The sequence below is a fragment of the Mauremys reevesii genome, linkage group 22 (genome assembly GCF_016161935.1).
Source record: "Mauremys reevesii isolate NIE-2019 linkage group 22, ASM1616193v1, whole genome shotgun sequence".
Lineage (NCBI taxonomy): Eukaryota > Metazoa > Chordata > Testudines > Geoemydidae > Mauremys > Mauremys reevesii.
In genome coordinates this window covers 9,603,562-9,627,201 of record NC_052644.1, presented here as the reverse complement: position 1 = coordinate 9,627,201, position 23,640 = coordinate 9,603,562, and the positions used below count along the sequence as shown (strand labels likewise).

At 50.4% G+C, this 23,640-nt stretch overlaps 1 protein-coding gene across 1 annotated transcript in view; it reads left to right on the top strand.

Moving 5' to 3' along the window:
• Positions 1-12,792, top strand: part of LOC120388076 (deleted in malignant brain tumors 1 protein-like) — a 41,413-nt gene extending 28,621 nt beyond the window's left edge. Inside the window, exons 13-16 of the mRNA XM_039509638.1 lie at positions 9,309-9,638; positions 10,829-10,942; positions 11,924-12,061; positions 12,136-12,792. Coding sequence (XP_039365572.1) covers positions 9,309-9,638; positions 10,829-10,942; positions 11,924-12,054 — 575 coding nt within the window. The 3' untranslated portion in view covers positions 12,055-12,061; positions 12,136-12,792. The remainder of the gene's footprint in view (positions 1-9,308; positions 9,639-10,828; positions 10,943-11,923; positions 12,062-12,135) is intronic.
• The last annotated feature ends 10,848 nt before the right edge of the window (positions 12,793-23,640 follow it).

Sequence of the window (23,640 nt, the reverse complement as noted above, 5' to 3'; positions counted from 1 at the left end):
CTACTGACAGTCATTGTCTAGCCCCACACTCTGGGACAGACTGCAGTGTCAGCCAACTCATCCCTGGCAAGGAGGGTTTGGACCTGCTGCTTGTCCTACCCCTGGGCTGCCCTCTGCAACCCCCAGTACCCTTTTGGGCCTATAACTAGGCTGCAGCCTGGGGCTTTCCTGGCTGGAGCTCCCCAGCCCCTCAGCCTTCCCCAGCCCTGCTTCACTCAGGTACCTTCTTCTAAGTCCCAGCAGCTAGGCCCATCTCCCTCTACATACAGAGGAAGACTGCCTGGGCTCCTGGCTTCCCTGCCTTTTATAAGGCCCAGCTGTGGCTTAGTTTGGGGCCTGGCCCCCAGCTGCAGCCACTTCCTTGGTCAACTCAGCCCTGTCAGGCCACTTTCTAACCCCCCTGGGCCCGGAGCAGGGGTCACCCTGCTACAGACCCTCTCTAAACCCCTAATCATTTTAGTTGCCCTTTTCTGAACCTTTTTTAGTGCTAGAATATCTTTTTTGAGGTGAGGAGACCACATCTGTACACAGTATTGGAGATGTGGGCATACCATGGATTTATAAAAGGGCAATAATATATTCTCAGTCTTATTCTCTATCCCCTTTTTAATGATTCCTAACATCCTGTTTGCTTTTTTGACCGCCTCTGCACACTGCGTGGACATCTTCAGAGAACTATCCACGATAACTCCAAGATCTTTTTCCTGACTCGTTGTAGCTAAATTAGCCCCCATCATGTTGTATGTATAGTTGGGGTTATTTCTTCCAATGTGCATTACTTTACATTTATCCACATTAAATTTCATTTGCCATTTTGTTGCCCAATCACTTAGTTTTGTGAGATCTTTTTGAAGTTCTTCACAATCTGCTTTGGTCTTAACTATCTTGAGTAGTTTAGTATCATCTGCAAACTTTGCCACCTCACTGTTTACCCCTTTCTCCAGATTATTTATGAATAAATTGAATAGGATTGGTCCTAGGACTGACCCTTGGGGAACACCACTAGTTACCCCTCTCCATTCTGAGAATTTACCATTAATTCCTACCCTTTGTTCCCTGTCCTTTAACCAGTTCTCAATCCATGAAAGGACCTTCCCTTTTATCCCATGACAGCTTAATTTACGTAAGAGCCTTTGGTGAGGGACCTTGTCAAAGGCTTTCTGGAAATCTAAGTACACTATGTCCACCTGTCATAGGTCTCACCCCCACTTAGAGCTGTTGGGTTCCAAAATGGGGACCTGCCTTTGTTTCCCTCTAAACTAAAATCCTAGTTTAGATCTGGTAAAAGTTGCCACCACCCAATAAGGTACGTGTATTGGGACATAGTCCTTCCCCAAAATCCTTGGGGATCCCAAGAGCCCCAAATCCATGGAGTTCTTACACCCAGGAGAAATAAACCATTCCCCCCTGCTTCCTCCCCCCTCCCTTTTCCTAGGAGACATACCGGGATCCACCTCAGAGGGATGCTTCCCTCCTCCCCTTTCCCTGAGAATCCACCCAAGGAAAGATCAACCAAGTCCTTTATAGAAAAGATTTATTAAAGAATAAAAAGAAAGTCACTGTCTCTGTAACCAAGATGGAACAATACACAGGGTCTAAACTTATCAATCTCTGGAGAGAATTCCCCCTCCCCTTCTTTCTCAGTAAAAGCAATAACAGTACAGAATTAAAGAAATTATATAGCAAAACACAGAATTGCAAATACAGAAATAAAAGTATAAGAATACTAGTTCCTTGCTAATACTCACTAGCTTGAATAGAAGAATTTATTGCAGAAACCTGGGAGGACTTGATTAAGATGTCTGGACTCTCTTAATTCCCAAGAGAGACTCTCTAAAAACACAAAGAACAGAAAAAAAAACTTTCCTCCACAGGGATTTGAAATTATCTTGTCCCTGATTGGTCCTCTGGTCAGGTGTCCGCAGGTACTGCTTGTTAACCCTTTACAGGTCGAAAACAAAACCTTAACCCTTAACTAACTGTTTATGACACCACCGGATCCCCCTTGTCCACATGTTTGTTGACCCCTTCAAAGAACTCTAATAGATTAGTAAGACACGATTTCCCTTTACAGAAACCATGTTGACTATTGCTCAAGAGTTTATGTTTTTCTATGTGTCTGACAATTTTATTCTTTACTATTGTTTCAACTAATTTGCCCGGTACCAACGTTATACTTACCGGTCTGTAATTGCCGGGATCACCCCTAGAGCTCTTTTTAAATATTGGCATTACATTAGCTAACTTCCAGTCATTGGGTACCGAAGCCGATTTAAAGAACAGGTTACAAACCTTAGTTAATAGTTCCGCAACTTCACATTTGAGTTCTTTCAGAACTCTTGGGTGAATGCCATCTGGTCCTGGTGACTTGTTAATGTTGAGTTTATCAATTAATTCCAAAACCTCCTCTAGTGACACTTCAATCTGTGACAGTTCCTCAGATTTGTCACCTACAAAAGCCAGCTCAGGTTTGAGGGTCACTTTGTCAAGAGAGGTCTGGTATCCCCATTCTTGTGGCCAATTTGCATCTTAGTTAATTAATCCTGACCCTGTAATGTTCTTTAGGAGCTATGATTAGACACAGGCTGCTTCCTCGCTTCCTGTTCTAAACAGCTGGGCCATATTTCCCTGTCCTGTTTCTCAACTGCCTGGCCCACCCAAGAGGTGGCTTCATTTCAATGGTGAGAAGAGATCCTGTTCTCCCATTCTCATGCAGTTTCTGTGTCTGGAGCCTGTTCAGACTAACAGAGTTTAAGGCTGGAAGGGAGCGTTTTGAGCATTGAGTCAGGCCATCAGCAAAACTCGGCGAGAGAATCTCTCTTGTGCCAAGGCCACAACTTTTGTTTGAGTTATCACAGATTTTTAAGAAAAACTCCCAATCTTCTTCTTCCTGTATAGATTTAAAGTGCCAGAGGACCTCACGTGTCCCTAGATACATTGTTCCAGTAATTAATTAACCTCACTGGTATCAATGCCCTGATATTTCTGAATATATCTAGCTTCAGTCACTGGATCTCATTCTGTTTTTGCCTGCTGGATTCGAGAGCCCTCTGTGTCCTCTGATAGGTACTGATAGAGTGTAATCAAGTCATCTCTTAACTTTCTCTAAATTAAACTAAATAGGATGAATGGACTAAAAGGTGGATGAAAGAAAGCTGTCTAGATCGATGGGCTCAACGGGTAGTGATCAACAGCTCAATGTCTAGTTGGCAGCTGGTATCAAGAGGAAAACAAGGCATTGTTGACTAACAGATTTATTTGGGCATAAGGTTTTGTGGGTAAAAAAACCACTTCTTCAGATGCATGGAATGAAAATTACAGATTCAGGCATTATATACTGACACATGAAGAGAAGGGAGTTACCTCATAAGTGGAGAACCAGGGCCAATTCCATCAGGGTGGATGTAGTCCACTCCCAATAATTGATGAGGAGGTGTCAATTCCAGGAGCAGGAAAGCTGCTTTTGTAGTGAGCCAGCCACGCCCAGTCCCTATTCAAGCCCTAATTAATGGTGTTAAATTTGAAAATCAAGAAGAAGACATCAGGACATCAGGAATGGCCACATACAAAAGCCAGTAGGAGAACACTTCAGTCTTCTATAGACATTCTAGAACAGATTTAAAAGTAGCCATACTTGGACAAAAAAAACTTCAGAAACAGACTGCAGAACTAAAATTCATTTGCAAATTTTCAGTGGATTGTTTCTGTTCAAAGGAGAGATTGAAGATTCTATAGCTAAGCGGGCAAACATGATCCTGCAATGTATAAGTGGGGGAATATCAAGTAAGAGGAGAGAGACAGTTATTGACATTGCTGGATTTCTGCAACGCAGTCCTGGTTATTTACAAAGCACGTACAAAGTCCCATCTGGCTGAACACAGCAGAAATCAAACAAAAGGAGAGAGTTTCGTTGCTCACAGTTCAAAGTCTCTTTCAGCCCATCCTGACCCCAAAGCGCTTAGCATTTTTCTGAAGGTCACATGATCAGCGATTCTCTGGCTGTGTCTGGGCTTCTTTGCTCCTTCTCTGAATCACTCTCTGTAGCTTAAGACTAAGATAAAGATTCAGCATCAGCCCCGTCTGTTGGTATTGGTGCTGTCTGCACTGATCACTAGAGCTTTCCCCTCCCCCCTGCCAGTTAAATGAGAATTCAAAATAATAACTTCCTAGGAACCCAGGTACTCTGCCATCCACACAGGTTTCCTTGTCAGTCTGCATGCTCGAGTCCTATATTCACTCATGGAGACATCAGTCATAGTTGGATCTAGGTTATCAGTGAGTTCAGGGTTCATGCCCTGTCGGTGAGGCCTATCTGTTGTGGACAGGCTGTCTGTAGAAGATGGCAATGTGCCGAGGTAAGCTGCATGCACTTGCTTTTGGTATCAGCAAGGATAAGTTGTTCAGCTTTTAATGACCATGTAAAGTCCCCTCCAAAAAGGAGTAAGTTTGGGATTCTTTTCCAGGATGCTTTTTTCCAGTTGTGTAGCCGCTGCTGCAGCTAGTGTCCTTCCTGCGCGGGCATTCCATTCTCCTCTCTCCTGGCATCTCGTGTCTGGCACGCTCCCTTCCGGCTCATCTTTTCCTCCACCTGCTGGAATGCTGTCCTCAAGCACTCAGATACGGCCAGGGTTACGCTACACAATTACTTTGGTATAACCACATTGCTCAGGGCTGTGAAAAATCCGCACCCCTGAGTGACGTAGTTATACCGACCTCAACTCCCCATGTAGAAAGGGCTATGCTGGCAGGAGAGTGTCTCCCGTGGACACAGCTACTGCCTCTCATGGAGATGGGGTTAATAAGCTGACCAGAGAGCTCTCCCCTCAGCTTAGAGCAGTGGTTTTCAATCTGTGGTCCGCGGGCCCCGGGGGTTTGCAGACAATGCCTAAGGGGTCAATAAAAGGTTGTCATTACCATAGAACCGTGGTTTTCAGTCTGTGGTTCCTGAACCCCTGGGGGTCCACAGACTATGTCTGAGATTTCCACCTCCATTTGAAATATTTCAAGGTCTGCAAATGAAAAAAGTTCGAAACCCCCTGGCTTAGAGCATCTTCATCAGAAGAGCTACAGCAGCTGGCGCAAGTTTGCAGTGTCGGCCTGCCCTAAGGGTCCACTGTATCTCTGACCTGTATGGGTGCCAGGGACCTGGCCAGTTCTTGCTGCTGAACATCAAGTCACTGGGAGGCCTGGGTTTCCAGGGTCCACAAATTATCCCAGAAGCAGAGTAAGGGATAGTTGCTTGATGGCTGTGCTAAGATAACAAACAATACCTTCATTTCCCAGTCTTGTTAGTCTTCATCGACTCAGGCTGTAAGAATGGAACCAGTGGTGTGGTTTACAAGGCAACACTGGTACTTACCTTGGTTATCTGGAGTTCTCAGCAAACCTCGTGTAGTAACCGTGATACAAATTCGTTCTCCTCATAACTGCAGACGCAGCCTGGTGGGATGAATTGCAACCCTACCTGTCTCATCAATGCAGTCATAGCTGTTTCAGTCATTTTACTCTTCAGTCGCTGCAGCACCACATGCTTTGGGAAAGTGTACTCACTCCCTACTGGAAGGGGAAGAGTTAACTCCCTGCTGTGAGGTGAGGATGTCACAACCCCACGTCCCTACTGGGCATGCTCCAGGTGCAGCACTAGTATAAAAGGGAGCAGCCAGGTTCAGTTTGGGCTGACCACCGAGGAGGAAAGATGTTCTTTGCTGGCTCCTTCCCAGGAGCAGCTGGAACCCCTGACTGTGCATGCCGGAGACACCGAGACCTAGAGATATGCCCAAGTGCATGCGGACGCACAAGAGGGATCAGAGTCACTGGGAACCACATGCACCAAGAAGCCTGGAGATCTCAACGGCAGTTCCAAGAGACATGGTAGGAAGTGGCCCGCAGGGAACTAGCTATAGTCCTGTGGGAAGTTGATGTGTTTCAGTTGAAGCCCCGCTGACTCTGTGGCGGAGAACTCCACCACTGGTAGGGCCCTGGGCTGGGACACAGTGGAGCACAGACGCACACCACAGATGGCGGCCCATTGGCACTGACTGCAAGGCCTTACTGCCCTGAAGATTATGGCGACTCTACTGCTCTGCGAGTGAGGGCAACTCTGCTGACTCTGGCCATTGGGCCACACAGCCCTGAGACATGGGCAGTCCTATTGGCTCTGGCCTTTGGGCCATCCAGCCCTGAAGGAGAGGGAATCTGTATAGGCCCTTACCTTTAGGTTTTCTACCCCTGAGGACAAGGGCAGACTAATTGACTCTGACCACTAGGCCATACCATCCCAGAGGCAGAGGCAGTTATATTGACTGTAGCCATTTGGCCACACTGTGCTGAGGCTGAGGGCAGCTCAAAGTATGGGGTGCACTCACCCGGCACTGGTTGTGGTTCCCCCACCCCATCACACATGGTACAGAATGATAGGCTTACACTAGGAAACCTGACAGAGGGATGGGTTTTCCCCCTGTTTGTTATAGTGATTTGCATTGGGAGAATATTAGAATGAGAAGTGGAGTCTGATAAAGTCTCGCAGTGGTTACTTGAGAGCCAGCAACAACAAGCACCTCAGCAACAGCAGCACCAGGTGGACCTGTTGCAACGGATCGCTCACTAGCAACAGCAATTGATGAGTGAACTATCCATGCAGCCACAGGCCCAGCAGGAAAGGCTGGTTCAGCAGATGGTGATGTTACTATGCCCTGGAGGGGCTTTGAGTGTCACCCCAACAGAGTCCAACTCAGGGTCCATCCATGCTGCCTGGCCTCCCACTGCAGCTTGCCAAGATGGGGCCTTCCATGGCCACTCAGTGACCTCCAGAACACTGGGCTACCCTTCTAGCCCCCTACATGATGGGGCCAGCCCAGCTGGCTTACCGAAAATTGGATCACCAGGATGCCTTGGATTATGTCAAGGTGAAGGCGGCCATCCTTGACCAGACCGGTATTAGCCCAGAAACATACCAACAGTGGTCCCGTTGTGAGCGGTACCCCACCGGGGCTAGCCTGAGGGCAGTAGCCCAGTGCCTCAGAGCTTATGCCTGGAGGTGGCTGGAGCCCAACAAGGGGTCTGGAGCCCAGGTGGCAGAGGCTGTAACCCTCGAGCAGTTCACCCAAGTCCTCCTGGCGGAGGGAAGGAATGGGTACAGTGACACCAGCCTGTGACACTTGTGGATGCCATTGTACTGCTGGAAGATGACTTAGCGGCCGAAAGTGTGGAGCAATCTCACATGAATGATGAGTCGGGGGGAAGAGAGAAGCCAGTCAGGGGAAGTACACACCAGACTGAACCTGGAGGGCTGTGACATTTGTCTGGGGGCTCAGGCATTACCTCAGACCTGACCCGGAGATTGATGGCCACTCAAGTCTCAACTCGGCAGGAGGAAGTGTGTGTGAGGGGGGGAAGGGACTTGCCCCCAGGGATTCAAGTCAAGACTGGGGACATCTGAGGTCTGGCCTGTAATTTTAAATATCATGTTGGCAACCCTCATCTTAGCTTCTGCATCTCTTACTCACCCACCCTCACTCCCTGCTGCAGCCTGGACCCACCACAGCCCATCTCTCTGGGCCCTCTGTGCATTTAGGCCTCTTCTCCGTCTGCTCGGCTGCTACCTCTGCAGCTTTTGGCTGTTCTGGCTGGGCTGGCCGGCCAGCTGGGCTGTTTTCCTTTCCCCCTTTCCCCTCCTTAGGGGGTGCTCTGTGATCTGTTGGGCTCTTCTTCCATCCCACCCCTCACACCCTGTAGAGATGACACAGACCCAGGGCTGTCTTCAGTTCCTGGTTACACACAGAGACTCTTACCTCTTTGCTCTGTGCCCCTAGTGACCGCTCTGAACACTGCAACCCCCACCAGCCCCAGCATAACCATACTGAAGTGCACTGGCCATAGATTATATACACTTGGAACCCTTCTGCCCCTCTGAGTTGGCAGCAACAAGGGCCGGGTTCAGTATCCAGGGGTTCCTTTTCAATAACGCAATGCAAAACCGGCTCGAGCCCCCACCCAGTGACCTGGAACAATTACATACCACCCCCCAGGCGCCTCTAGAAGGCAATACTTCCCCTCTCGCAAGCACAGAGTCTGAGTGTAGCAAAATCCTTTCAATAAAGGAGGGAACCAATGCGGCATTATGTTGGGGAAACACCACAAACAAGATTCATAACACAAACCATGAGCAAAAGCCCCACCCCCAAGTAAGTCTGGCAGTGTCCTTTTCCCCTCAGGGTCTTAAGTCCAACAACCCAAAAATCTCTGTCCCTGGTCAGTGCAGCCCCAAAGTTCAAAAGTTTATCTGCAGAGTTTTACCTGCCCAGCCTGGGTGGAAATGGGGGGGGGCACACGGGGTGTTAAGGGGCAGCTTACGTGGTCCGAGGGGGTTCTGCTGCTGCCTTCACCATGAGCCGCTCCACTCCACCAGCCGTCCCGTGAGCCGCTCCAGCCGTCCCACGAACTGCTCCGCTCTGCCCCACTTCACTCCACTCACAATCCTGTGGGCTGCTCCAAACACCCTACAAACTGCTCTGCTTTGCCAGCCACTTAGCAATAGATCTTCAGGCTCCCCCCACTAGTTAACACAGCACTCGCTGATTCTGCCTGCAGCTGATTGTGGAAGACCCCTCGAGGCAACCCCTGGCGGTCTGAACTCAGTGCTCTTCTCTTCCAGCAGGGCAGCCTGTTAGGGCAGGGGGTGCTGAAGAGCTGGGGCATCCAGCAGTGGGCAGCAAACATCTGGTTCACCCCATCACTTCTGTCAGGGCAGTTTTGTGTTCGCACATAGCCAGTGTAATCAGGTCCAGATCACTTGCACCTCTGCACCTTCACATTTCTAATTCTGTGATAAATTCTCCTTTATCCATCAGTCTCCTGGAATCAGCCTCAATCTCCCAGAGGCTACTGAAACCAATCCAGGAGATTTTAGGCACTAAAAGTCCAGCAGCACAGCAGGGCTAAGGCAGGCAGCCTACCTGCCCTGGCTCTGCACGGCTCTGTGTATGTGTCTTCTTGTTTAACAGCGTGTGTAAGGGGGTGCAGTATGTATGTGTGTTTGAGGCAATGTGTATATGTGTGCACAGGGCCATATAGCAGTTGTGCATGGGACTCTGTGTGTGTGTGTCTGCTTGTATAGCAGCATATCGTATAGGGGGATGCAGTGTGTGTGAGTGAGGGAGCGCACGCACACATGCACACAGGTGGAGTGATAGAGAAATGGCTCCTCTCTGCTCTGTGCAGACACTCACACCCCATCCAAGAGCCATGCCGGGTATCCGGGCGCCTGGCGGCAGGGAACAGCCTCTCACGGCCTGGGCTTTGTGTTTCAGATCAGGGCCAGCTGAGTCTGCGGCTGACGAGTGGCCCAAGCCCCTGCTCTGGGCGAGTGGAGGTGCTGATTAACAACACCTGGAGTGCCGTGTGTGACGCCGGCTGGGGCCTGCCGGAGGCGGGGGTGGTGTGCAAGCAGCTGGGCTGCGGCTCGGCGCTGTCAACCCCGGGGGCTGCTCAGTTTGGCCATGGGGCCGGCGACGTCTGGCTGGAGGGCGTGAGCTGCTTGGGCCAGGAGTCTCTCATCAGCGAGTGCCAGCTGAGCCGGCTGGGTCCCGGGCAGTGTGGCCATGGCTCCGAGGCCAGCGTGGTGTGTGCCGGGCAGGCCGGTGAGTGACCAGCGCCGTAGCCGTGCCCATGTTCCTGCAGACACGGGGTGGGCGGGAGTGACACCCTGGCCATGCCAGGGGGAGGCCAGTCTCCAGGGGGGCAGCAGCAGGGCTCCTGCCCACCACACTGAGGTTACTGGCTGTCCCAGAGATTCCAACAGCCCTGCACAGCCTGGGGCACCACTCCTGGGTCTCTGAGCAGCCTCCTCTGCCAGGGGGCTCCTGCTCCTGCCAGCCTGGCTCCGGCGCTGGAGGCTGCTACCCCTGCAGGCAAACCCAGAGCACAGATCTGGGGGGCAGAGTCTGGGGGGCAGGGCCTGAGGAGGAGTATGAGGGACAGGGATTGTGGGAAAAGCTGGGAGCCCCCAACCCCCTCTAACACGTCCCACTCCCCCGGACTTCATGGGCTGGGAATGGTCCCAGGGGGCAGCCCAGCCCTGGGCCTACTCCCATATCCCAACTCCCTGCCCCAGCCCCGAGCCCCCTCCTGCACCCAAACTCCCTCCCAGAGCCGGCAACCCCTCCTGAACCCCAACCCCCCGCCCCGAGCCCCCTCCTGCACCCAAACTCCCTCCCGGAGCCCACATCCCCTCTCACACCAACCCCCTGTCTCAGCCTGGTGAAAGTGAGTGAGGGTGGGGGAGAGCCAGCAAGGGGAGGGAGAGGGGATGGAGTGAGAAGGGGCATGGCCTTGGGGAAGGGGCAGGGGACAGGGGTGGGGCAAGGGTGCTTGGGTTAGTGTGATCAGACAGTTGGCAACCCTACCCCTTAGCCACCCCCCGGTGCAGGGCCCTGCACTGCCCCACACTCCGCCCTCCTCCCCGGGCCCTGTGGCAGAGGGGGTGGGGTTGGCCAGCCAAGGTTCTGAAGGCAAGAAACTCAATCCCGGGTGGGGCTGTGGGGTGTGGCAGGGAGGTCACCTCAGGATAGGGGCTGTGGAGGGGGGGACAGAGTCAGACCCATAGGGACTGTGGTGCAGGGGAGGGAGTCAGCCGTGGGGGGTCCTGTGGGGTGGGGACCGTGTGGGGCCATGTGGGGTTGTCGGGGCGGGGAGGGAGTCAGCCTTGGCAGGAGGCTGTGGGGGGGGGAGAGAGTCAGTCTCAGGGGCTGTGGGGCAGAGGCAGGGTCAGCCCCATGGTTGTGGCAGGTCTGTGCGGGGGGAACAACTCACTGCCTGGCTCTCTCCCCAGGCTCTGGGCTGCTCTTGTCCCTGCTCCTCGGCCTGGGGGCTGTCGTGGTGCTGATCTTCGTGGCCCTGCTCTGCTGGAGGATGCGGCGGGACGGAGCCGCTGGGAACCCCCGGGGTAAGAGCCCTGGACCTCGAGCACAGCGCCGCAAGGAAGCGGGGCTGGGATGAGGGTTGCCGTCCTAACCCAGGAGTCCAGCCCCTGCTGGCACCCAGTGCCCCTGGGCTGCCTCCCTGCATGGGGACCTGCTGCTCTCACAGTTATTGGGATCCCTGCTCTGGCTGCCATGCACAGGCCCAGTGTCCCGGCCTGCGGGTGCCCCATCCCTACAGCCCAGCCCTGGCAGTGGTGTAGGGTTGCCAGGCATCCAGTTTTTGACCAGAACCCCCGTTCAAAAAATGACCATGGCAGCTCCGATCAATGGCACAGCAGGGGCCCGAGGCTATGGCAGGCTCCATGTGCTGCCTCCGCCCTGAGTGCTGGCTCCAGAGCTCCCATTGACTGGGAACCATGACCAATGGGAGCTGTGAGGGAAGTGCCTGCAGATGAAAGGCAGCACACGGAGGCTCCCCGGGCACCCATGCACCTAGGATCCGCAAGGGCCTGGTGGCCACTTCCTGGGAGCCATGGTAAGCGGCGCCGGGACCTTGAACCCCTAACCCCCTCCCAGACCCTCACCCTCTACTCCAACCTGCTCCCACACCCAAACTCCCTCCTGGAGCCTGTACCCCACACACATCCCAACCCCCTGCCCCAGCCCCCTCCTGCACCCCAAACCCCTTAACCCCGGCCCCGCCCCAGAGCCCAGATCCCAGCCGGATCCCACACCTCCTCCTGCACCCCACCCCCCTGGTCCAGACAGGTGAAAGTGTGGGAGGGTGTGGGAGAGCGAGCAATGGAGAAAGGGGTCATGGAGCGAGGGGACGGAGCCCAATGACCGTGGCCTTAGAGGGGCAGGGGTGTTCAGCTTTGTGTGATTCAAAAGTTGGCAACCCTACAGTGGGGTCCCGTTCACAAGGTGCCCTGGCACCTGGGTGAGGTTGGGCCGGGGGCAAAGGTCAGTGGCCTGGGTGCTTCACCCTGTCCTCTTGCTTGCAGGCCATGTGCACCTGAAGGAGATGAGGGCTCCAGGGACCCCACCCCGGTCCCAGGGAGCGGCAAATCCAGAGCCCTCCGAGGAGCCCGACAGCCAGATGACCTGGCTGGTGAGGGAAGACATGGTGCTGTGAGAGCCGCGTGCCAGCCGGGCTGGGCTGGGCTCAGCCTGCAGTGAGAGACTGGGTGGGATCCTTCTCAGAGCAGCCCCAGAGCTGCCAGCTGCCTGGACTGTGGGGATGCTGATGGGGCTCATCTGGGGGCTGGGGATCTCCACTCCCACTGTGGGGCCCCTGGCACCATTGTCCCCCCAGCTGACTTGGAAAACTCCCCTGCTCCACCCCACCCCCAGCTTTCCCTGCTGTAGCTCCCAGCAGCTCCCATGCCCATCCCTGAGCAGCCTGTGCCCAGCCATGCAGACAGCATGTGGTGCACCCTTCAGAACCATTGTCAGGTGCACAGGGACAGCCGGCTCCTTCCCCACCCAGCGACCATCCCAACATTTAAATGAGCTATGCGGAGAGACTGACTATGGGTGTCTGCCTGTGCCCGATGTGCCAGGCCCTGGTAAAGCCTGGTGTTCTCATATGTATGTGCCCAGTACAGCCTGCTCTCGGGGTGCTGGGCTCTGTCTATCTGTACCCAATGCCCCCTGAACTGAGTGTGCCAGGCCCCGTCTGTCTCTCTGTGCCCAATGCACCCTGAGCTCAGGCCACCAGGCCCCATCTGTCTGTGCAGCAGCCAGCCCGAGCCCCCAGTAAATGATCATTACAGCTTCTAGTGTGTAGATAAGGTGCAGAACTACGTGCAGCTGCATGATGGTGCCTTGCTTAATGGAAAGGGATGGGCCGGGTTACAGATACAGATACAAAGAGTTTGTCTCTAAACTTCCCTCCCCCACCCCATCCTTGTGCTGTATAAATACCCTGTGGTAATATTACACAGCTAGATACGGAGACAGCAGCTGCGTCCAGACATGAGCCCTGTTGCACATTTCCCAGGGGAAGATGTTGGGGAACAACCACATTATTCCCCCTTTTCTTTGCATTAGTAGCATATTGGCAGCTGAAACCTTTCTGATTTCTTGTAATTCCCAAAAGCTTCCACAAGGTGTCAATGGCTCCCCACTCCTCAAAGTGCCCCACTCTCACCCCCTCTGTAGTAGGGTGACCATATGTCCTGTTTTGGCAGGGACAGTCCCTTTTTCAGCTCTGTTCAGGCCGTCCCTACTTTTTTTCAGTAAAACTGGACATTTGCCCTGATTTGTGAAGGCAGCGCTGCCTTCAGAGCTGTCCCCCCGGCAGCAGTCCCCGATCTCCGCTGCACACTACAGGCAGTTGTTATGTCTGGGTCAACTTAGGACAGCTGTTCACTGCTTGCATTACAGGATAGTGAGGAGTATACTTAGAGGATTGTACCTCAGAGATGTATAATCCCTTCCCGAGCAGCCTGGTGTTCTGGTAAAATGAGTGTGCTGCACACATTACAGTGGGGCATTCCTCCCTGAGCTCAGTGAGTGCAGTCGTGACTGGTAGGATGCACAGAGAGTAGGGTGACAGAGTGGAGAGCAGAGAGATGTGGCTGCTGCCAGGGGGATCAGCTCTGAAGGCAGCGATGCCCGCCAGCAGCAGCAGAGAAAGTTGCTGCTGTCAGACAGTGCTAATTTCAGAACTGACCCCAAGGAAGCAGCCCCGCTTGCTGGCCGCAGGGCAGAGCAGAGAAGTAAGGGTGACATGGTATTGCCACCCTTACTTCTGCGCTGCCTCAGAGTCTGAGCTTCCCTTACTGTAAGGCTCAGAATAAAATGCTTTGATCAACTTAACCGGAGGCTGTATAGAAGTACTAAATTAATTTTCCCGTCAGCTCAGTGCGAGGTCAGCAACGAGAAAGTAGAAACTGATGGGCACAGATCATAGCTAAATGGATTGTCAGCATCAGCAGGGTTGAGGGATGCCGCATGCAGGTAATCCGATGCAGGTTAGTGGCAGTGCTCTGATTTGTAAATGCTGGGTTTTTTTCTGGTTAGTTGAGTTGCAGCTGCAGGCTGAAAGCAGCGTGATGGTCTCTTCCCAGCTCCAAGGTTTGCCTTGCTTGGGAGCCTGAGTGTTGAGACAGTGTGAAATAGGAAGGATTTTTAATTGCACATTTTGTTTTAGCTAAGAGTCTCCCTGAGCCAAACAGGCTGCCTGCCGTATAGGCAGAGGGCCGTGCCCAGATGCTGGGCTGGGCCAGTGTTCCGAGAAAGCCTTGTGACGGAACACTTGCAAATCAGTTCTTTCCTGGTGTTTCAGTATCAGATTTACCAGGCCATAGAGATCTCTTGTGTAAACCCTTCGACTTGGAGATTAACTTGGCTCATAGCAAGAAATTGGTTCAGCAAAACAGAGGCTGTTAGGAGCAGGGTCCCAGCTGGAGGCAGACTGACATCATGTATCCAAAACATCCCTACAAGGAGCACACACAGTTCATTGACACACATGTTCTCCTTTGACAAGGGCTGGTTGTGTTACAAGTAAGGGTGGCAATACCACCATGCTACTCTTACTTCTGTGCTGCTGCTGGCGGGGGCACTGTCTTCAGAGCCAGGCAGGCCAGCAAGCCTCCGATGCTCTCCATTGCCCAGCTGTGAAGGCAATGCTGCCCCCAGTCACAGGATGTTGCCAGGTGATGCTTTTGTTCTTTTTGGAGGGGTGTGGGGGTGAGCCTTGTGCATATCTGTGTCCTTAGAAGAATCAATTGTTTGTGTGTGGTCATTTTTTGCTATAAAAATGTCTAGGAAACAGCTGTGTAATTGTAATGAAGACCTCCAAAAACAGTTCAAGTTTTTAAAAAAAGACACTTCAACACTGGACAACAGCAAAGTTGTATGTGAGACATGTGGAGCACATTCCTCCATTGCCAACAGTTGAAATGACATTACCCAGCACCTTCAAAGCAAGAAACACAGAGATGCTGGTAAAAATAAGTGATTAACACTAAGTGTTTCAGGATTTTTTCTGAGGCAAGACACAGAAGCTGAAAAAGTTTTTGCCAGTGAGGGAATGTTTGCTTACCACTCAGTGCGGCACGCACACAGTTTCCACTCTAGTGACTGCACATCACAATTAATTGGGAAACTAGGCCAGTCTATGTTTTCATCTGCTCGCACACAATCTGAGGCAGTCGCTTGCAACGTCTTAGCCCCTTTAGCCATTGAAAAAATGCAGCTTGAGTTGGACAGGAGTTCCTTTATTGCGCTTAGTGTGGATGTATCGAACAAAAACGAGCAAAAACTATTTCCTGTTCTTATATGGTATTTTCTCCCACTGGGTGGAGTTTGCACAAAAATTACTGATTATTCATCTCTACCCAGGGAAACTTCAGATTTGCAGTGTGCATTCATCCAGCAAGTGATTAAGAAGTACTCTCTTAGTGGCAAGATTGTTGGAATTTGTGCAGCCAACACTAACACTAACGTTGGGGGTGCCAGATGTTGTGGGAAAAACAATTTGTGGTGAAATCTCCAGGCCAACTTAGGAAAAGAGATCTTCAGTATTGGGTGCGGTGCACATATTGTGCATAACTCCAAACTAATTGTCTTCCTTTAGATGTAGAGATCTTTGCTGGAAAGGTTTACAAATACTTTCATATCTACACAGAGCATGTTGAAGAGCTGAAAGGTTTCTGTGGATGTATTGAAATTGAGTATACTAAATTACTAGAGCGTGGCAGCACACAATTCCTCTCACTGAGACCAGCAACATGGGATTCTGTCAATTTTGATGGGCTTAAAGCGTATTTTCTTTCTCAAGATAAATGCCCGACACTGCTACAGAAGCTCTTCGATGCTCCTGCCACTCAACTGTGTCTTCGATTTGTCAGCAGACAAACTGCCATGTTTCAAAACCTAATGGAGATGATAGAGAAAAATGCTTTGTCAGTGGCACTTCAAATACATTCCCTGCAGGTTAACTTATTGGAGAGGCTTGGAGAAAGATGTGTCACCACAGAAGTGAAGAATCTACTGCACACTTTTGTAGAATGCAGGCAAATGAAAGAAAAGGAGTTTTACAACGTAGTTGACAATTTTTACACAACAGGCCTATCCTACTTAGAGACTGAGAGCACTGGAGACCTGCCTTTGAGTGCACCGAAAAGTTTGAGTGGGCTTTGCTAAGGAATATGCAAGACAGCCTCCCTGCATGCCACATCAGAATTCCCACCTTATATATGTTGGATGAGAATCATCTCTTTGACAAGTGGTCTAGTGCCAAATCAATTGTCTCCAGTTGTCTTTCAGACTGGAACCCTCAGAGAACGCCCATCACCGAAAGGTGGCAGAAGATTTTTCAAGAGCGATTGACCGTAATGCAGTCCAATACACAGATCTAGCCAAGGCTGTGGAATTTGTGCTGTGTCTTCCTGGTACTACAGTGCCTGTTGAATGTGTCTTTTCAATTATGAATGATGTGTGGTCTCCTGAAAAATCACATCTGAATATCTCCACCACGAAGGCGGTCTTGAGTGTGCGAGTTCACTTTTCTCTAGACTGCACTGCATTCTACGACAAGTTGCTGAAAGACGAGCAAACCCTCAGCCAAATAGCATTGTCAGAGAAATACAACGGGCATCAAGCAGCTTCACACCCTGAAGAACGGCAAGGCAAGGAACAATCCCAGTAACAACTGAGTTTTAAATCAAATATATGAACATAGATATAAAATATATGAAACGGCCTTATCTTGTTTGCATACTGTAAACTCCCCTGAGCACTGGCCATCTCTTACCCGGTGTCCCGTTTTCAGAGTAGGGAAATATGTTCACCCTACTCTGTAGTCACTGCTCGGAGCTGCTCGCCTGGCAAAGGGGGCGCTGTGGGGATGTCAGGCTTCACCCCATGAAGGGCCAGCAGGTCCCTTTGCACAGACTGAAGCCCCCCCCCCCCCAGGCCGGGGGCCCCTTCCTGTCCCCAGTGTGGCCCCAAGGCATGGGAGAGACCCAAAGGAGGGGCCTTGCGGGAAGCTGAGAGCCCCCTGTGTGACTGGCTCCCTCCCGTACCTGGGCCAGGCCTGCACAGTCTATTCAGTGCTGAATGTGTGCAGGGAGTGGGGGGGACCCAGTGTGTATGGGCATGGGGGTTGGAGAGCGGTGCTGAGGGGCTGCCAGGGCAGGACGGCATCAGCTGCTGGCTGGATGAGTCCCAGAGAAGGCCTGAGTTGAGAACCAGCTCCCACCACACACAGAGGCCCCAAATGGGGACAATTTCCGAAACTTTTCCAGTACCTTCCAGTGGCTTGTCTTAAGAGAGGGGCAACACATACAGATTTGTTATTGTAGCGTCTCTCCTTAAAGCTGTACTGCACACACTGCTTTGTTATTGTAGGGTCTCTCCTTAGGGCTGGGCTGCACCCACTGTTTTGTTATTGTAGGGGGTCTTACAATAGAGCTGGGCTGCACACGCTGCTTTGTTATTGTAGGGTCTCTCCTTCGGGCTGGGCTGTATACACTTCTTTGTTATTGTAGGGTCTCCCCTTAGGGCTGGGGCTGCATAGACTGCTTTGTTATTGGAGGGTCTCTTGCAAACACTACTCTGCCAGGCAGAAGCTTCATTCCCATGCTGGGGGGTGGGGCTGCAAGGACACTGGGCAGTGTTCAGGATGGCGGGAGGGAGCAGAGCTGGAGGGTGAGTGTGACAGAACATTCCTGTGTCCACATCCTACACTGCACTGTAATAATCTCTGTACAAGGTATGCCTGGTGAGGTATCATTTGAAAACTCCTAGTTTGCTGATTGAGAATATCATGGCAAAGGGCTCGCAGCGGCATTAGATGTGAGTTATAAATGGAAGCTGAGACCATGACTAAAAGTATGTTTTCCAGAGTGGTCTGGGGAGTGGCCAAACTAGTTCCTTGGAGCCAAAGGGCAAGCGGACACCTCAGCCAGGCGTAAACACGGCTGATGGGCCAGGACTCGCTAAGTAGCCATTTTATGGCAAGAAAGGGGCAGGTGCAAAAATCTGCATCTTAGCAAAGAAACAGCCTGGAGCTCCCTTCCACACAGACTCCCTGTCACCCAGCTCCCAGCTGGAAATGCTTCCCAAGAGCGGAGAGGACTATAACGAGAAGCGGCAGACACACCAAGGCACCCCCTCTCTGTCCCAGTCTGTCTCTGGCATTGCACCTAAAAAGACAAAGGGAAACGGTCACTGGATTCTGGAACAGGGGTTCTTGACCTGAGAGTTTGTTCAGTAATCTGCTGAAAGCATGCGGTGAGAACAGTTGCTTTGACTCTGATATAGTTAGTTAAGTTAGGCACCAGTAAGTGTTTTATCTTTATTTTTCTTGTAACCATTTCTGGCTTTTATGCCTCATTTCTTGCACTCACTTAAAATCTCTCTCTTTGTAGTGTGACAAAGTTCCTCCTCCACCTTGTTGGGTCCTGTGCTTATTGGCAGATTTGCTCACCTCGGTGATCTTCCCCACAGTCTGGGTCAACTTCTCCTGTGTCTGATCAGGAGTTGGGAGGTTTGGGGGTAACCTGGGCCCACCCTCTACTCTGGGTACCAGCCCAGGGCCCTGTGGATTGCAGCTGTCTGTAGTGCCTCCTGTAACAGCTGCATGACAGCTACAACTCCCTGGGCTACTTCCCCATGGCCTCCTCCAACACCTTCTTTATCCTCACCACAGGACCTTCCTCCTGGTGTCTGATAACACTTGTACTCCTGAGTCCTCCAGCAACACACCCTCTCACTCTCAGCTCCTTGTGCCTCTTGCTCCCAGCTCCTCACATGCACTTCCTCTCCTCTGGCTCCCCCTCCCTGACTGGAGTGAGCTCCTTTTTAAACCCAGGTGCCCTGATTAACCTGCCTTGATTGGCTGTAGGTGTTCTAATCAGCCTGGCTGCCTTAATTGGTTCTAGCAGTTTCCTGATTACTCTAGTGCAGCCCCTGCTCTGGTCACTTAGGGAACAGAAAACTACTCATCCAGTGACCAGTATATTTTCCCTCTACCAGACTCCTGTACCCCACTGGTCTGAGTTTGTCACAGTAGTTAATAAACTTGTTTTATTTTTTATCTAATCCAGTGGGTTCAAGCTGAAGCATCTGAGTAACTCCATTTGGGGTAACAAGTGCATATTATTCCCTTAAAGGAATAACATACTCAATATACTTGCACTGGCTGGGCAGTACAGGACACGTTTCTGGGGGGAAATCTGGGACTGGGAGTGCATGGTGGTCACACTGTGGTAATCTTTAATGCTGATAGGAGCCAAGGCGTGTCTGGCTGGCTGCAGCCCACACAGACATAGCTGGGAACAACTTAAGTGTTGGGGACTGTTTGTGAGCAGTCCAGACTGGAGGCTACAGCAACAAGGAATTATAAAGGGTACCTCAGGCTGCAGGGGTGTCACAATGGTGCGGCAAACTAGGGGTTATGCACAGCTTGTTATTTTGAATGAGGTTTACACTTCAAGCACCGGTAGAGCAATTTGAAGTGAGTCTCAAGTGCGATGGCTGGGAACAGTCAAAGCGAGGTTACAGTTTGGTGTTTTCTGTTTGCTTATTTCGGGCAAGGGAAATAGAAACAGTAAAGCATGACTATGACTGCCAGCGGAACAACTGCAAAGCTAGAACTGGCCAGGCTGGAGAAAGAAGAAAGAGGAGAAGTCTACATTAGAAAATTAAGACAACCTAAGTTACCTCAGTGTATAGTTGCCACAGTAATTAAATCGCTTTTGCATATTCATACTACACTCTTTGTGTCGTCGATGTGCATCCTCACTAGGAGTACTTGCATCGATACACAGAGCAGTGCACCCACTGTGCAACTTGCCACCATCTAGCACAAGGTGTTTTGGGAAGGGTCTGAGAGCTGACTGGGAACATGATTTCAATGTCTCATGATGCAGTTTTCTCCATCCCATGTTTTTATCTGCATCCCATAATGTTTCGTACCTCTTTACAAAAGCCCCACAAGCCTGCACATCCGTCATCTCTGTGAGAAGACTGGATCCTGCACAGATCTGCACTGTTGTGATGAGCGTTGTGAGCGCAACATGCCTGATCCTGCAGTATTTCCAGAGCCATGCGGAATATGACAATTCCTTGCAGACTGGCTTGCCATGCGTCATGGAAAGAAACAATTCATGTTTATCGTTGGCAGTCACGGAGCAGCTGCAGACAGTGGAGCACTGGTTCTGGACCTGAGAAAGAAGCACTGGCTGGTGGGATCACATTCTTATGCAGGTATAGGATAACGAGCTGTGGCTGCAGAACTTTTGGATGCACAAGGCCACATCCCTGGAATTGTGTGTGGAGCTCGCCCCAGCTCTCTGGCTCAGCAACACCAAAATCAGGGTTGCACTGACAGTGGAGAAGCAAGTGGTGATTGCCATGGGGAAGCCTGCAAGGCCAGATTACTACTGATCAGTCAGGAACTATTTTGAAGTTGGGAAATCCACCTTAGGGGTTGCTGTGATCAAGTGTGCAGGGCCATTAATTGTGTCCTGCTATGAGGGACTGTGATTCTGGGCAATGTGCTGGACATACTGGGTGGTTTTTCAGCATTGGGGTCCCCGAACTGCGGTGGGGTGATAGCTGACATTCATGTCGCTATTTTGGCACTAGACCACCTTGCCTTCATCAACAGAAAGGACTACTTTTCTACGGTATTGTAAGTGCTGGTGGGTCACCATGAACCGTTTGCTGACATCAGTGTGGGATGGTCAGGGAAGGTGCATGACACAAGCATCTTTAAGAACACAGGCCTGTTCAGAACGCTGCAACAGGGACTTTTTTCCAGACAAGAGGATACCATTAGGGATGTTGAAATGTCAGTAGTGATTCTGGGAGACCTAGTTTACCCCTTAATCCCGTGGTTCATGAAAGCATACACTGGCCAGCTCAACAGCAGCAAGGAGTACTTCACCTACAGGCTCATCGGGGCAGAATAATAGTTGAATGTGTCTTTGGCTGGTTGAAAGTCCAGTGGCTCTGACTACTCACTAGGTTAGACCCCAGTGAAAATAAATAGCCCAGTAGTTATAGCTGCCTGCTGTGTGATTCATACTGTCTGTGAAGCAAAAGGGGAAATGTTTTCGCCAGGGTGGAGAGTGGAGGTGGGACGGCTGTCTGTTGATTTGAGCAGTCAGATCCCAGGACTGTAAGAATCACTCAGTGGGGAGCTATAGGGCTCAGGGAGGCACTGAAACGTTGTTTTAATAACAAGCCACAGTAACTTGTGTTGCTATTGTGTGCTGTGCCTGACATTGATTTTTTTGCACCCCACTATGGACTTTGTAATGAGTGCCGTGTGTGTACTACTGTAACATTGCAAATGCACCTATTGCTATTATCTGTGAATGATGTCAGCCCCAGCTACCATACGCTGCGAACTAGTAAAGATGAATTGTTTCTGTAAATAGACTTTTATTCCAGACAGAATGAAACAGACATATTAATAACTGGATGAAACCTTATAAATACAAGGTGTGACCGGGGTCCTAGCGTGGAGCCAGCTGTGGTCAGTCAATCGGGATGAACTGCAAAGAATGGGGCAGACAATCCCCATAAAGCTGGTGGATATTCCAATACTTAGATTCACCAAAACAGCCTAAAACAGCTTCTTTATTACCTTCCTGGTTACTCAGAAGTCCAAAGAACACAGTTCCCTTAAAGTGACCCAGCCTCAGGCCTCCATCCAGGTACCCACGTCAAATATGATGAAAATTTCTCTAAATCTTATTTAATCATATAAAGGAAAAGGTTCTACCACTCCCAAAGGACAGGACATATTACCTCCCAGGTTAATGAATGTTAATGACTGTTTCAGATCTTACCCAAATACACGCTACAGCCATCTCTTATTAACTAAGCATAACTGGGACCTCAGTCTTGTGACTCAAACTTCCCCTGATGAAGCCTAAGCATATTTGGGATGACAGAATCAGGACCGAAGGGCCTTTTTATACAGAGTTCTAGCAACCACTTGACCACACAGTCCTGACTGAACAATAGGCCTTTGATGTAACCTTTTCCTTTCTAAACACCATCAGTAATTAGTTACACAAATTAACATAGGGCAATTTATCCATTAGGCAGTCTATTACAGACTTCAAAGAGACATATAAACAATGACATTATTTTACCCAAGATTCATCCAAATGTTAATATTCCCTTTTGATCCCTGAATCAATAGTTATAGTGACAGGCAGGAACTGTCTGTTTCTGGGTAGCATCTAAGATACACACAATGAGTATTACTTCTAACAATATAGGTTTGCATTTCAAAGTTCCAGCCTATTTAGCATGAATGGCCCTAAATCTCATTCCCATACCTATCTAACCTGACTTTAAAGGTGGACTTTGGGTCATTCAGCTTAAAAGTTGCTTAACCCTTTCTAGCCATTCCATGTGTGACAAAAGGATAGGAATAAATGGTCCTAGTCCTGTACTAGGACTTCTGCTAGTCAACATTTTCATAAATGGTTGGGAAAAGGGGGTGAATAATGAGGTGGCAAAGTTTACAGATGATACAAATTTACTCTTTTTCCACATCCTCTGTCATTAGGTTGCCTCCCTCATTCAGTAAGGGGCCCACACTTTCCTTGACCTTCTTCTTCTTGCTAACATACCTGTAGAAACCCTTCTTGTTACTCTTAACATCCTTTGCTAGCTGCAACCCCGAGTGTGATTTGGCCTTCCTGATTTCACTCTTGCATGACTGAGCAATATTTTTATACTCCTCCCTGGTCATTTGTCCAATCTTCCTCTTCTTGAGATTCTTTTTTGCGTTTAAGATCAGCAAGGATTTCACTGTTAAGCCAAGCTGGTCGCCTGCCATATTTACTAGTCTTTCTACACATTGGGATGGTTTGTTCCTGCAACCTCAACAAGACTTCTTTAAAATACAGCCAGCTCTGCTGGACTCCTTTCCCCTTCATATTCGCTTCCCAGGGGATCCTGCCCATCAGTTCCCTAAGGGAGTCAAAGTTTGCTTTTCTCAAGTCCAGGGTCCATATTTTGCTACTCTTCTTTCTTCCTTTCTTTCTTCCTTTCTTGTGTCAGGATCCTGAACTCGACCATCTCATGGTCACTGCCTCCCAGGTTCCCATCCACTTTTGCTTTCCCTGCTAATTCTTCCCTGACTGTGAGCAGCAGATCTAGAAGAGCTCTGTCCCTATCTGGTTCCTCCAGCACTTGCACCGGGAAATTGTCCCCTACAGTTTCCAAGAGCTTCCTGGATTGACTGTGCACTACTGTATTGCTCTCCCAGCAGATACTGGGATGATTGAAGACCCCATGAGAACCAGGGCCTGTGATCTAGTAACTTCTGTTAGTTGCCAGAAGAAAGCCTCATCCACCTCATCCCCCTGGTCTGGTGGTCTATAGCAGATTCCCACCACAACATCACTCCTGTTGCTCACACTTCTAAACTTAATCCAGAGATTCTCAGATTTTCTGCAGTTTCATACCAGAGCTCTGAGCAGTCATACTGCTCTCTTACATACAATGCAATTTCCCCACATTTTCTGCCCTGCCTGTCCTTCCTGAAAAGTTTATATCCACCGATGACAGTACTCCAGTCATGTGAGTTATCCCACCAAGTCTCTGTTTGTCCAATCATATCATAATTCCTTGACTGTGCCAGGACTTCCAATTCTCCCTGCTTGTTTCCCAGGCTTCTTCCATTTGTGTATAGGCACTTAAGATAACTCGCTGCTCATCCTCCCCTCTTGCTTTT